Raw genomic sequence first — 13,237 nt, 5'->3', positions numbered from 1 at the left:
ATGGGGCACTGTCTGATTAAATACAAATACACCTCCCCTTATCCATCCGACAGGTCTGATTCCAATTCTAAATTTAATTACAAGAAAAATAGTAATCTTATTAGAAGAAAGAAATAATTATTATAATTAAAGTATCACATAAATTAAATAGGAGGGTTAGGGTTAGGGTTAGGGTTAGGGGTTAGGGGTTAGGGTTAGGGGTTAGGGGTTAGGGTTAGGGTTAGGGGTTAGGGTTAGGGTTAGGGTTAGGGTTAGGGTTTAGGGTTAGGGTTAGGTTAGGGTTAGGTTAGGGTTAGGGTTAGGTTCTGTGTTTGGAGATGCATAACATGAAATGCTTCCTGCCATTTGACACACTTCCTCACAATGGAATTGGTATGTCAGCTTCAAGGAAGGTGCGTGGATATAGTGGGATTAGCGGATTCTGGGTGACAGCCTGCTGATCCTCCTCGTCCCTGAGGTGCTGGAGAGCGCCCTCTGCCTGGGTGACAGCCTGCTGGACCTCTCACATGACTCTTACCCAGCTTCCAGACACTATTTACGGCGTGATTTAACCATGTGCATGGCCCTGGACCCAGCTCTCATCTCCTTGCAAGTGCTGCTTCACAGCATGTGAGGTGCTGGAGAGCGCCCTCTGCCTGGGTGACAGCCTGCTGGACCTCTCACATGACTCTTACCCAGCTTCCAGACACTATTTACGGCGTGATTTAACCATGTGCATGGCCCTGGACCCAGCTCTCATCTCCTTGCACCCAGCTCTCTCCTCCTTGCAAGTGCTGCTTCACAGCATGTGAGGTGCTGGAGAGCGCTCTCTGCCTGGGTGAGAGCCTGCTGGTACTCTCACATGACTTGTACCCAGCTTCCAGACACTATTTACGGCGTGATTTAACCATGTGCATGGCCCTGGACCCAGCTCTCATCTCCTTGCACCCAGCTCTCTCCTCCTTGCAAGTGCTGCTTCACAGCATGTGAGGTGCTGGAGAGCGCTCTCTGCCTGGGTGAGAGCCTGCTGGTACTCTCACATGACTTGTACCCAGCTTCCAGACACTAATTACGGCGTGATTTAACCATGTGCATGGCCCTGGACCCAGCTCTCATCTCCTTGCACCCAGCTCTCTCCTCCTTGCAAGTGCTGCTTCACAGCATGTGAGGTGCTGGAGAGCGCCCTCTGCCTGGGTGACAGCCTGCTGGACCTCTCACATGACTCTTACCCAGCTTCCAGACACTATTTACGGCGTGATTTAACCATGTGCATGGCCCTGGACCCAGCTCTCATCTCCTTGCACCCAGCTCTCTCCTCCTTGCAAGTGCTGCTTCACAGCATGTGAGGTGCTGGAGAGCGCTCTCTGCCTGGGTGAGAGCCTGCTGGTACTCTCACATGACTTTTACCCAGCTTCCAGACACTAATTACGGCGTGATTTAGCATTGTGCATGGCCCTGGACCCAGCTCTCATCTCCTTGCACCCAGCTCTCTCCTCCTTGCAAGTGGTGCTTCACAGCATGTGAGGTGCTGGAGAGCACTCTCTGCCTGGGTGAGAGCCTGCACGGCCTCTCACATGACTCTTACCCAGCTTCCAGACACTAATTACGGCGTGATTTAACCATGTGCAGGGCCCTGTATCCAGCTCTCATCTCCTTGCAAGTGCTGCTTCACAGCATGTGAGGTGCTGGAGAGAGCTCTCTGCCTGGGTGAGAGCCTGCACGGCCTCTCACATGACTTGTACCCAGCTTCCAGACACTAATTACGGCGTGATTTAGCATTGTGCATGGCCCTGGACCCAGCTCTCATCTCCTTGCACCCAGCTCTCTCCTCCTTGCAAGTGCTGCTTCACAGCATGTGAGGTGCTGGAGAGCGCTCTCTGCCTGGGTGAGAGCCTGCTGGTACTCTCACATGACTTGTACCCAGCTTCCAGACACTAATTACGGCGTGATTTAACCATGTGCATGGCCCTGGACCCAGCTCTCATCTTCTTGCAAGTGCTGCTTCACAGCATGTGAGGTGCTGGAGAGCACTCTCTGCCTGGGTGAGAGCCTGCACGGCCTCTCACATGACTCTTACCCAGCTTCCAGACACTAATTACGGCGTGATTTAACCATGTGCAGGGCCCTGTATCCAGCTCTCATCTCCTTGCAAGTGCTGCTTCACAGCATGTGAGGTGCTGGAGAGAGCTCTCTGCCTGGGTGAGAGCCTGCACGGCCTCTCTCATCTCCTTGCACCCAGCTCTCTCCTCCTTGCAAGTGCTGCTTCACAGCATGTGAGGTGCTGGAGAGCGCTCTCTGCCTGGGTGAGAGCCTGCTGGTACTCTCACATGACTTGTACCCAGCTTCCAGACACTAATTACGGCGTGATTTAACCATGTGCAGGGCCCTGGACCCAGCTCTCATCTTCTTGCAAGTGCTGCTTCACAGCATGTGAGGTGCTGGAGAGCACTCTCTGCCTGGGTGAGAGCCTGCACGGCCTCTCACATGACTCTTACCCAGCTTCCAGACACTAATTACGGCGTGATTTAACCATGTGCAGGGCCCTGTATCCAGCTCTCATCTCCTTGCAAGTGCTGCTTCACAGCATGTGAGGTGCTGGAGAGAGCTCTCTGCCTGGGTGAGAGCCTGCACGGCCTCTCACATGACTTGTACCCAGCTTCCAGACACTAATTACGGCGTGATTTAGCATTGTGCATGGCCCTGGACCCAGCTCTCATCTCCTTAAAAGTGCTGCTTCACAGCATGTGAGGTGCTGGAGAGCGCTCTCTGCCTGGGTGACAGCCTGCACCACAGCCTCTCACATGACTCTTACCCAGCTTCCAGACACTAATTACGGCGTGATTTAACCATGTGCATGGCCCTGGACCCAGCTCTCATCTTCTTGCAAGTGCTGCTTCACAGCATGTGAGGTGCTGGAGAGCGCTCTCTGCCTGGGTGAGAGCCTGCTGGACCTCTCACATGACTTTTACCCAGCTTCCAGACACTAATTACGGCGTGATTTAACCATGTGCAGGGCCCTGTATCCAGCTCTCATCTCCTTGCAAGTGCTGCTTCACAGCATGTGAGGTGCTGGAGAGAGCTCTCTGCCTGGGTGAGAGCCTGCACGGCCTCTCACATGACTTGTACCCAGCTTCCAGACACTAATTACGGCGTGATTTAGCATTGTGCATGGCCCTGGACCCAGCTCTCATCTCCTTAAAAGTGCTGCTTCACAGCATGTGAGGTGCTGGAGAGCGCTCTCTGCCTGGGTGACAGCCTGCACCACAGCCTCTCACATGACTCTTACCCAGCTTCCAGACACTAATTACGGCGTGATTTAACCATGTGCATGGCCCTGGACCCAGCTCTCATCTTCTTGCAAGTGCTGCTTCACAGCATGTGAGGTGCTGGAGAGCGCTCTCTGCCTGGGTGAGAGCCTGCTGGACCTCTCACATGACTTTTACCCAGCTTCCAGACACTAATTACGGCGTGATTTAACCATGTGCAGGGCCCTGTATCCAGCTCTCATCTCCTTGCAAGTGGTGCTTCACAGCATGTGAGGTGCTGGAGAGCGCTCTCTGCCTGGGTGACACCCTGCTGGTCCTCCTAGTCCCTTTTACCCAGCATTCACACACTAATTCCTGGGTAAGAAAGCCATGTGCATCACCCTGGATCTCTGCCTGTGAGTGTGGGACCCTGCTTACAGCAGTGAACCTGCATGACAAACATATGAATCAGGCATTTCAACACTATTCACTATCATGGGGCTATATAAATCAAATTGCGGGTAATTAGGAGCACAATTGTACCTTTTACTATTTAAATGTATTTGTATTATATATGTTTTGGCTATTAAAGTGACATTTCTGGGTGACTTTGTCAGTTTATGGAGCTTAGTCCACAATTCCCGGAGGTTCTGGGCCGAATTTGGGAGCTCATCGGCGGCCTGCCAAGCACTCCCAGCCGTGGAAAGCAAAAAAAAGTAAATAAAACGGTCAATTACATGTTAAAATAATCAACAATGAAGTTCCTGTCCATTTCATGTACATTTCCTCGTGTCCATTTCATGTACATTTGATGGGGGAGTCACATTTGGATGAAAGTGACCCAATTCCCGGAGGTTCTGGGCCGAATTTGGGAGCTCACATGCGGCCTGCCGTGCACTCCCAGCCGTGGAGAGCAAAAAAAAGTAAATAAAACGGTCAATTACATGTTAAAATAATCAACAATGAAGTTCCTGTCCATTTCATGTACATTTCCTCGTGTCCATTTCATGTACATTTGATGGGGGAGTCACATTTGGATGAAAGTGACCCAATTCCCGGAGGTTCTGGGCCGAATTTGGGAGCTCATCGGCGGCCTGCCGTGCACTCCCAGCCGTGGAGAGCAAAAAAAAGTAAATAAAACGGTCAATTACATGTTAAAATAATCAACAATGAAGTTCCTGTCCATTTCATGTACATTTCCTCGTGTCCATTTCATGTACATTTCCTCGTGTCCATTTCATGTACATTTCCTCGTGTCCATTTCATGTACATTTCCTCGTGTCCATTTCATGTACATTTCCTCGTGTCCATTTCATGTACATTTGATGGGGGAGTCACATGTGGATGAAATTGACCCAATTCCCGGAGGTTCCGGGCCGAATTTAGGAGCTCATATGCGGCCTGCCGTGCACCCCCACCCGTGGAAAGCAAAAAAAAGTAAATCAAACGGTCAATTATATCTTAAATTCATCAAAAACTACGTTTTTAAAAATTCTCGAAAAACGGCTAAGTGCCAACGGGTGAGGGGACCAACCCTTCGGCGCTTCGGGCGGAAGCCCCGGAGACATTTCCACTGACCCGTTGCACTTTTCAACGGAGAGGGGAAGTGAGACCTCCCCTCCTCCGTTAACAATTTTCATTCAACTTTTCCAAGCTACCTTCTGCACGAAATCGGAAACCCGGTTTTTGAGAGCACTTAGAAAAAAACAGCCTATTTCTCATGATGGGGAAATCATGGAGGAATGCATCCGATGAGTGAGCACTTTGGATCGGATACAACGAGACACTATTTTCGGACACAATTGTTGCCTGGAGGACCCCCAATCACGGTTCTTACAAAACTTTAAGTTTTTGAACTGGCCTCTGGAGGAATGCAAGGGGAGTTTCGACGGAATAACGAGACACTATTTTCGGACACATTTTCACCATTTTAACCCCTTTTTATGGTTCTTCCAAAAGTTAACTTTAACTTATTTTGCCTCTGGAGGAATGCAAGGGGAGTTGCCAGGGGACTCTACCTGCATTATGAGGCACTATTTTCGGACACATTTTCACCATTTTCACCCCTTTTCTGCGGTTCTTCCAAAAGTTAACTTGAACTTTTTCTGACTCTGGAGGAAGGTGGGGTGAGTTGTCAGGGGACTCTACCCGCCTTAGGAGGCACTATTTTCGGACACATTTTCACCATTTTCACCCCTTTTCTGCGGTTCTTCCAAAAGTTAACTTGCACTTTTTCTGACTCTGGAGGAAGGTGGGGTGAGTTGTCAGGGGACTCTACCCGCCTTAGGAGGCACTATTCCCGGACACATTTTCACCATTTTCACCCCTTTTCTGCGGTTCTCCCAAAAGTTAACTTGCACTTTTTCTGACTCTGGAGGAAGGTGGGGTGAGTTGTCAGGGGACTCTACCCGCCTTAGGAGGCACTATTCCCGGACACATTTTCACCATTTTCACCCCTTTTCTGCGGTTCTCCCAAAAGTTAAGTCAGACTTTTTTCCTGATTTCTCACTGATCGAATGGCAAACGCGACCCGCCATCGGAGGGCCTCCGCCGGCCCGGCCTCGTGCCGGTGCTCTGGCGGTCGGTTCCTCCGAACTGCGGGTTCGACTCTGATGGCCGGGAGGGTGTGCTGCGTGGGGTGTGGGTAACCCTGCGTGTCTCTTCCCTCCCGGGCCGCCCGATATGAAGCGTGACCGAGACGAACCGTCTGACTCAGGGGTCCCACCACGGGTCCCGCGGCGGGACGGAGGTTCCAGCCGCGGTGCGCCCGGCAAACACTGTCGTTTCTCGAACCCTCCACTGTTGCATAGCGGCCTTCGTCGGCTGCGGCATTCAGCAATTGGCCTTGCTCCGGGCACCGGTTCCCAAGGGGGCTAACGTTCGGTGGCTTCACATGATATAGGGTCGACCCTACTTCATCACAGGCTTACCTATATGATCCTGCGTAAACAGAGCAACACTCGAGGGGAGGGCCCTGGCTGTTTCGGCAGCCTCCGCTCCTCTCTTCTCTCCCTACCCAAGGCGAGCTCGTGCTCCCGCTGTAAAAGGCAAATGCGCGGGCACCCCACCGCCACTCTCTCTGAGCCTGGCTCCCGAGCAGGGCGTTCTCCCCGGCAACCCGCCAGCAGATGAAAAACACCCACCTCTCCGCCTCTTCCGAGGGAACCGCGCGGGGGGGTCTGCTGGAGGCTCATGCCGGGTGCTCCGTCCTGCGTTTCACCCACCCAGACCCGGCTCGAAAACTCGGAACTCGGAACTCGGACTCCAGCGCGGTGTGGCGGCCTCGCCCTGGCCGCCCACCGTGCGCCCTCCGGGGTACCTACTCTCATGCCCCCTCCCACCACGGGTCTGCTGTGTATCAGCGAATTTGACCCACCATTGGATGGCCTCTGCCGACCCGGCCTAGTGTCTGTGGTCTGGTGGTTGGTTCCTCCGAACTGTGGGTTCGACTCTGATGGCCGGGAGCGTGTGCTGCGTGGGAGGGGTAACCCTGCCTGTCCGGATACATTTTATCCACCCAGACCCGGCTCGAAAACTCGGAACTCGGAACTCGGACTCCAGCGCGGTGTGGCGGCCTCGCCCTGGCCGCCCACCGTGCGCCCTCCGGGGTACCTACTCTCATGCCCCCCTCCCACCACGGGTCTGCTGTGTATCAGCGAATTTGACCCACCATTGGAGGGCCTCTGCCGACCCGGCCTAGTGTCTGTGGTCTGGTGGTTGGTTCCTCCGAACTGTGGGTTCGACTCTGATGGCCGGGAGCGTGTGCTGCGTGGGAGGGGTAACCCTGCCTGTCCGGATACATTTTATCCACCCAGACCCGGCTCGAAAACTCGGAACTCGGAACTCGGACTCCAGCGCGGTGTGGCGGCCTCGCCCTGGCCGCCCACCGTGCGCCCTCCGGGGTACCTACTCTCATGGCCCCCTCCCACCACGGGTCTGCTGTGTATCAGCGAATTTGACCCACCATTGGAGGGCAACCCTGCGTGTCCGGATAGATTTTATCCACCCAGACCCGGCTCGAAAACTCGACTCTGATGCCTTTCCGAACCGAAGCGTTACAGAGCCGAATCCTCAGGGGTCCCATTTTGCATGAATGATGGAAATAAACACAGACAGCTATTTTACAGGACTTGATGGTAGGTGTATTTTCACTGCTTTTTGGAAATACACCAAATGTGTTTGAAGAAGCTCATTAATGCCCATGTGATGTTGTCCAGAACATTACGGAGCTTCATTTAACCACATATATTACCAGGGGAACTGTACTGGAACCTCCCCACCTCTGCCGGGGCACTAAGTAAGGTCTTACTTGGATGTCCTTATGTGTTTAGTTAAAGTGCTGTGAATAAGGCCGACTATGGTCAGAGTGCTGTGAATAAGTCCGACTATGGAGTCCGATGTGCGGACTGTAAAGCACCGCAAAATAGACCCCCTTATATATAACCAGGGCCATGGTAACATCCGGTACAGGAGGGTGGGTGCTGCTGCTGTGAATAAGTCCGACTATGGAGTCCGATGTGCGGACTGTAAAGCACCGCAAAATAGACCCCCTTATATATAACCAGGGCCATGGTAACATCCGGTACAGGAGGGTGGGTGCTGCTGCTGTGAATAAGTCCGACTATGGAGTCCGATGTGCGGACTGTAAAGCACCGCAAAATAGACCCCCTTATATATAACCAGGGCCATGGTAACATCCGGTACAGGAGGGTGGGTGCTGCTGCTGTGAATAAGTCCGACTATGGAGTCCGATGTGCGGACTGTAAAGCACCGCAAAATAGACCCCCTTATATATAACCAGGGCCATGGTAACATCCGGTACAGGAGGGTGGGTGCTGCTGCTGTGAATAAGTCCGACTATGGAGTCCGATGTGCGGACTGTAAAGCACCGCAAAATAGACCCCCTTATATATAACCAGGGCCATGGTAACATCCGGTACAGGAGGGTGGGTGCTGCTGCTGTGAATAAGTCCGACTATGGAGTCCGATGTGCGGACTGTAAAGCACCGCAAAATAGACCCCCTTATATATAACCAGGGCCATGATAACATCCGGTACAGGAGGGTGGGTGCTGCTGCTGTGAATAAGTCCGACTATGGAGTCCGATGTGCGGACTGTAAAGCACCGCAAAATAGACCCCCTTATATATAACCAGGGCCATGGTAACATCCGGTACAGGAGGGTGGGTGCTGCTGCTGTGAATAAGTCCGACTATGGAGTCCGATGTGCGGACTGTAAAGCACCGCAAAATAGACCCCCTTATATATAACCAGGGGCACGAGTTTCTTGAGGGTGTAATCATCTGGGTTTAGTCCGTGGGGGAGTGCTTAAGTTCGGGGGCCCGGGGTCCCAAGGTGCTCGAGGTTATGGAAGTACTTATGTCAGGGAGATATGCTGGAGGTCTGTAGTCCGTGTTTTGGGGCTCTGTGAGCGGCCAATAAAATGAAGTTCCTGTCCATTTCATGTACATTTCCTCGTGTCCATTTCATGTACATTTCCTCGTGTCCATTTCATGTACATTTCCTCGTGTCCATTTCATGTACATTTGATGGGGGATTCACATGTGGATGAAATTGATGAAAACTACGTTTTTAAAAATTCTCGAAAAACGGCTAAGTGCCAACGGGTGAGGGGGGCAACCCTTTGGCGCTTCGGGCGGAAGCCCCGGAGACATTTCCACTGACCCGTTGCACTTTTCAACGGAGAGGGGAATTGAGACCTCCCCTCCTCCGTTAACAATTTTCATTCAACTTTTCCAAGCTACCTTCTGCACGAAATCGGAAACCCGGTTTTTGAGAGCACTTAGAAAAAAACGGGCTATTTCTGATGATGGGGAAATCATGGAGGAATGCGTCCGATGCGTGAGCACTTTGGATCGGATACAATTGTTGCATGAATGACCCCCATCATGGTTCTTACCAAACTTTAAGTATTGATTCCTCTGGAGGAATTCAAGGGGAGTTACCACGGAATAACGAGACACTATTTCCGGATTCATTTTATCCATTTTCACCCCTTTTATGCGGTTCTTCCAAAAGTTAACTTGAACTTTTTCTGACTCTGGAGGAATGTAGTGTGAGTTGTCAGGGGACTCTACCCGCCTTATGATGCACTATTTTCGGATACATTTTATCCATTTCACCGCTTTTCTACGGTTCTCCAAAAAGTTAACTTTGACTTTTTCTGACTCTGGAGGAATGTATGGTGAGTTGTCAGGGGACTCTACCCGCCTTATGAGGCACTATTTCCGGATACATTTTATCCATTTTCACCGCTTGTCTACAGTTCTTTCCAAAAGTTAACTTTAACTTTGTCTGACTCTGGAGGAATGCAAGGGGAGTATAAATTGGACTCTTCTTGCCGTTTGTCTTGTCAAAATAGAGGGGTGTGTTTGAGGGGAGGGCCTTGGTCCTCTCTTTTCTCCCTCCCCGAGACCAGCTTGTGCTCTCGCTGTAAAAGGCAAATGCGCGGGTACCCACTGCCACTCACCCTGAGCCTGGCTCCCGAGCAGGGCGTTCTCCCCGGCAACCCGCCAGCAGATGAAAAACACCCACCTCTCCGCCTCTTCCGAGGGACGAGGGAACCGCGCGGGGGGGTCTGCTGGAGGCTCATGCCGGGTGCTCCGTCCTGCGTTTCACCGGGACCCGGCTCGAACACTCGGAACTCTGACTCCAGCGCGGTGTGGCGGCCTCGCCCTGACCGTCCACCGTGCGCCCTCCGGGTACCCGATTCCTCTGCCTCCTCCGGGGGCAGGTGCGATGGGTTCAATGCTTTCTTCCCCCGGGACGGAGCGCCCGGAAGGTACTGTTATCCCCACGTTGTCGTACCCAAAACTGTCTTGTGAAAATGTGAATGAAAAGCCCATATGCACTCTGTGTTCGAACACATTTAAATACGATATGCCTCCAAAGTGTCCGCTGTGCAAGAAGCCCTACCTAGCTCTGAGTAAGCACCTGAAAAACACGCACCGTGTGTACAACACCAAGGAGAGGAGCATCATTCTATCAATTGCAAATGGAAGGATCAATATAAGGTGCCATGCCTGTATTATTGTCGGATGCGAATATCACGGTACCAGACTTGACCGCCATCTAATCAAAGATCACAGAGAGCTATCCCCGGAGGAGGTACGTGTGGCCCTTCGTAAGATCAAGAAAAAAGTAGCAATGGATAAGCTACAGGCTCTCCGGCAAAGTATCCCTGCTATAGAAATGAGAACCGCTGTGGATGATGTATTTGATACAGATGAGGACGTTCTGGGACACCCTCCAGCCCTCTCCCCACATACGGTCTGTGAAAACCAGTACTGTCGGGAAACAAGTGCTGAGAGGGACATTCTTTTGAATGAGGTGAGGACCCTGCGCTACAAGCTGCAGAAGCAACTAAATACAAATCAACCGAGGGCCGAGACACACACTGAGTTTATTGAAGATGAATCAGTGGCTGTAGCTTCCTGCAGCACGACCACGGCTGAACAATCGGTCCCTCCCCATTTCTCCCCCGGGTCCTCTGGAAAGGGACGCGGGAATACAATGCGGAAGATCAAGCTACCTGGACTCATGGAGGAGTACATCAAAGCTTACGGGGAACATCTCAATGGAATCGACCCTACGCCAAAGCAGAGAGAAAATACAATTTCAAGGGTCAGCCGTATCAAAACATTCATCCTGTATATGATACACGATCGTACACTCATGTGCAATTGGCTGTTCCTTAGAGATGTGAAAAGGATCCGTTCCTGGCCCCAAAGCTTAATGGATTCTGGGAAGAAAGTCACAACGGCTGCCTTTTACCTGAAAAATGTGGCACATTTTGTGAATTACATGTGTGACGCACCATGTCAGTGGACCCGGATAAATCGAAAAGATTTGCGCTATATCACGCAAGAGGTGAAGTCCGGCCTGCGGTCCCTGAAGCGAAAGGTAGTGGTACACCAAATGGCTGTGAAGCGGAACAAAATAGACAATCTGCCATGCCAGGCAGACCTTTTGTCCTGCATGACTGCTGCTAAGAGGCGCATTCCAGAACTTCTTGAACAGATGGCAATCAATCCAACCAACGCAACACGTTACTTGCTTTATGGGTACATCACTCTCAATTGGAGCTGCCTCTACGGTCATCGCCCGGGTGTGTACGCCAACCTCACTAATGCTGAATTCATAGATGCGGGAAAACGGGGGAATGAATATGGCTATTTAATTCACGTCAAAGAACACAAGACGGCCAATGCGTTTGGGGAAGCGCAATTGCACCTGTCAAAACAGGAGTTCGATTGGATGAAGAGGTGGATGGAGATAAAACAAACCTTACCCTGTAGGCATAGCAAATTCTTCCTGTTCACAGAGGGGAGAGGACCCTCACAAAATTTAAGCCGCGACTTGAGAATGGCATGGAAAGATGTTGGGCTTCAAGGTACCATCACGTTCACAGAGCTCCGCACTGCCCTCGCTGACAATGTAAGTAGAATATAACATATTGTCTGGTTGCATCCCGCATGACACAAGTTACATCCACTAATTTTTTTTTCAGGCCAAGAAGTTCCATGAACCGGTGAACCGTAAAAAGCTATCCGACTTTATGTGCCACAATACGCATACTGCTGACAGGTTTTATGCATTCATGCCGGACATAAAGGAGGCTGCGGAGATACGCAACATGTTTACTGACTCATTGGTTGCAGCAGCTAAATCTGGAGCAGAAGCAGCGGTTCAAGCAGGAGCTGAAGCTGAAGAATCATCCTCAGAAATAGACATTTGCTCAGGGGACACAAGCAGCTCTGATGAGGCCCTTAGCACCGTTATATACAATGACACCACAGAATTGTCGTCTTCCACAGACGAGGAATTAAATCGGGATTAAAGGAATAGTCAACAGTCGAGGAGAATGGAAGTGGACCAAAATGTACAGAGTTTAGACATTCACGTGTGCAAATACCTGTATGTTAATGTTTCTATGTTCTATGTTCTATGTTGTATTTATGTGTTTAAATAAAGTCATTTTACCACAAAACATAATTGTGAAACTCCTTCAAGGTCCCCAGGGGCATGTGGTTCTGGTGGGTGAGTTTAGTCCGAGTGAGGATGGCTCAAGTGTGGGAGGATGTGTAAGGCAGACGAGGGTAAAACAAGTTAAAGTGTGAACCTCCAGCAGGGCAGGTGGTGCTGCTGTGAATAAGTCCGACTATGGATGCCGATGTGCGGACGGTAAAGCACCGCAAAATACACCACCTTTAAGTATTACCAGGGCCATGAGAACATCCTCCACAGGAGGGTGGGTGCTGCTGTGAATAAGTCCGACTATGGAGTCTGATGGTCGGACTGTAAAGCACCGCAAAATAGACCCCCTTATAGATTACCAGTGCCATGAGAACATCCTCCACAGGAGGGTGGGTGCTGCTGTGAATAAGTCCGACTATGGAGTCTGATGGTCGGACTGTAAAGCACCGCAAAATAGACCCCCTTATAGGTTACCAGTGCCATGAGAACATCCTCCACAGGAGGGTGGGTGCTGCTGTGAATAAGTCCGACTATGGAGTCTGATGGTCGGACTGTAAAGCACCGCAAAATAGACCCCCTTATAGGTTACCAGTGCCATGAGAACATCCTCCACAGGAGGGTGGGTGCTGCTGTGAATAAGTCCGACTATGGAGTCTGATGGTCGGACTGTAAAGCACCGCAAAATAGACCCCCTTATAGGTTACCAGTGCCATGAGAACATCCTCCACAGGAGGGTGGGTGCTGCTGTGAATAAGTCCGACTATGGAGTCTGATGGTCGGACTGTAAAGCACCGCAAAATAGACCCCCTTATAGGTTACCAGTGCCATGAGAACATCCTCCACAGGAGGGTGGGTGCTGCTGTGAATAAGTCCGACTATGGAGTCTGATGGTCGGACTGTAAAGCACCGCAAAATAGACCCCCTTATAGGTTACCAGTGCCATGAGAACATCCTCCACAGGAGGGTGGGTGCTGCTGTGAATAAGTCCGACTATGGAGTCTGATGGTCGGACTGTAA

The 13,237-nt window shown here is 51.2% G+C and overlaps 1 protein-coding gene across 1 annotated transcript; it reads left to right on the top strand.

Moving 5' to 3' along the window:
* Positions 1–9,020: 9,020 nt before the first annotated feature.
* On the top strand, positions 9,021–12,246 carry LOC117556671. Its single transcript, XM_034232140.1, has 2 exons — positions 9,021–11,680; positions 11,754–12,246. The coding sequence occupies exons 1-2, from the start codon at positions 9,764–9,766 to the stop codon at positions 12,081–12,083; spliced, it is 2,247 nt and encodes a 748-aa protein (XP_034088031.1). The 5' UTR covers positions 9,021–9,763; the 3' UTR covers positions 12,084–12,246.
* The last annotated feature ends 991 nt before the right edge of the window (positions 12,247–13,237 follow it).

Source organism: Gymnodraco acuticeps, unplaced genomic scaffold, assembly GCF_902827175.1.
Source record: "Gymnodraco acuticeps unplaced genomic scaffold, fGymAcu1.1, whole genome shotgun sequence".
In the NCBI taxonomy this organism is placed as follows: domain Eukaryota; kingdom Metazoa; phylum Chordata; class Actinopteri; order Perciformes; family Bathydraconidae; genus Gymnodraco; species Gymnodraco acuticeps.
Note: the sequence above shows the minus strand (reverse complement) of the source record. Positions and strands in the feature narration are given on the sequence as shown.

Coding starts and splice junctions, on each gene's coding strand:
- LOC117556671 (XM_034232140.1), top strand. CDS start 9,764: ATGAAAAACACCCACCTCTCCGCCTCTTCCGAGGGACGAGGGAACCGC. Junction 11,681..11,753: donor GCACTGCCCTCGCTGACAAT/GTAAGTAGAATA, acceptor TTTTTTTTTCAG/GCCAAGAAGTTCCATGAACC.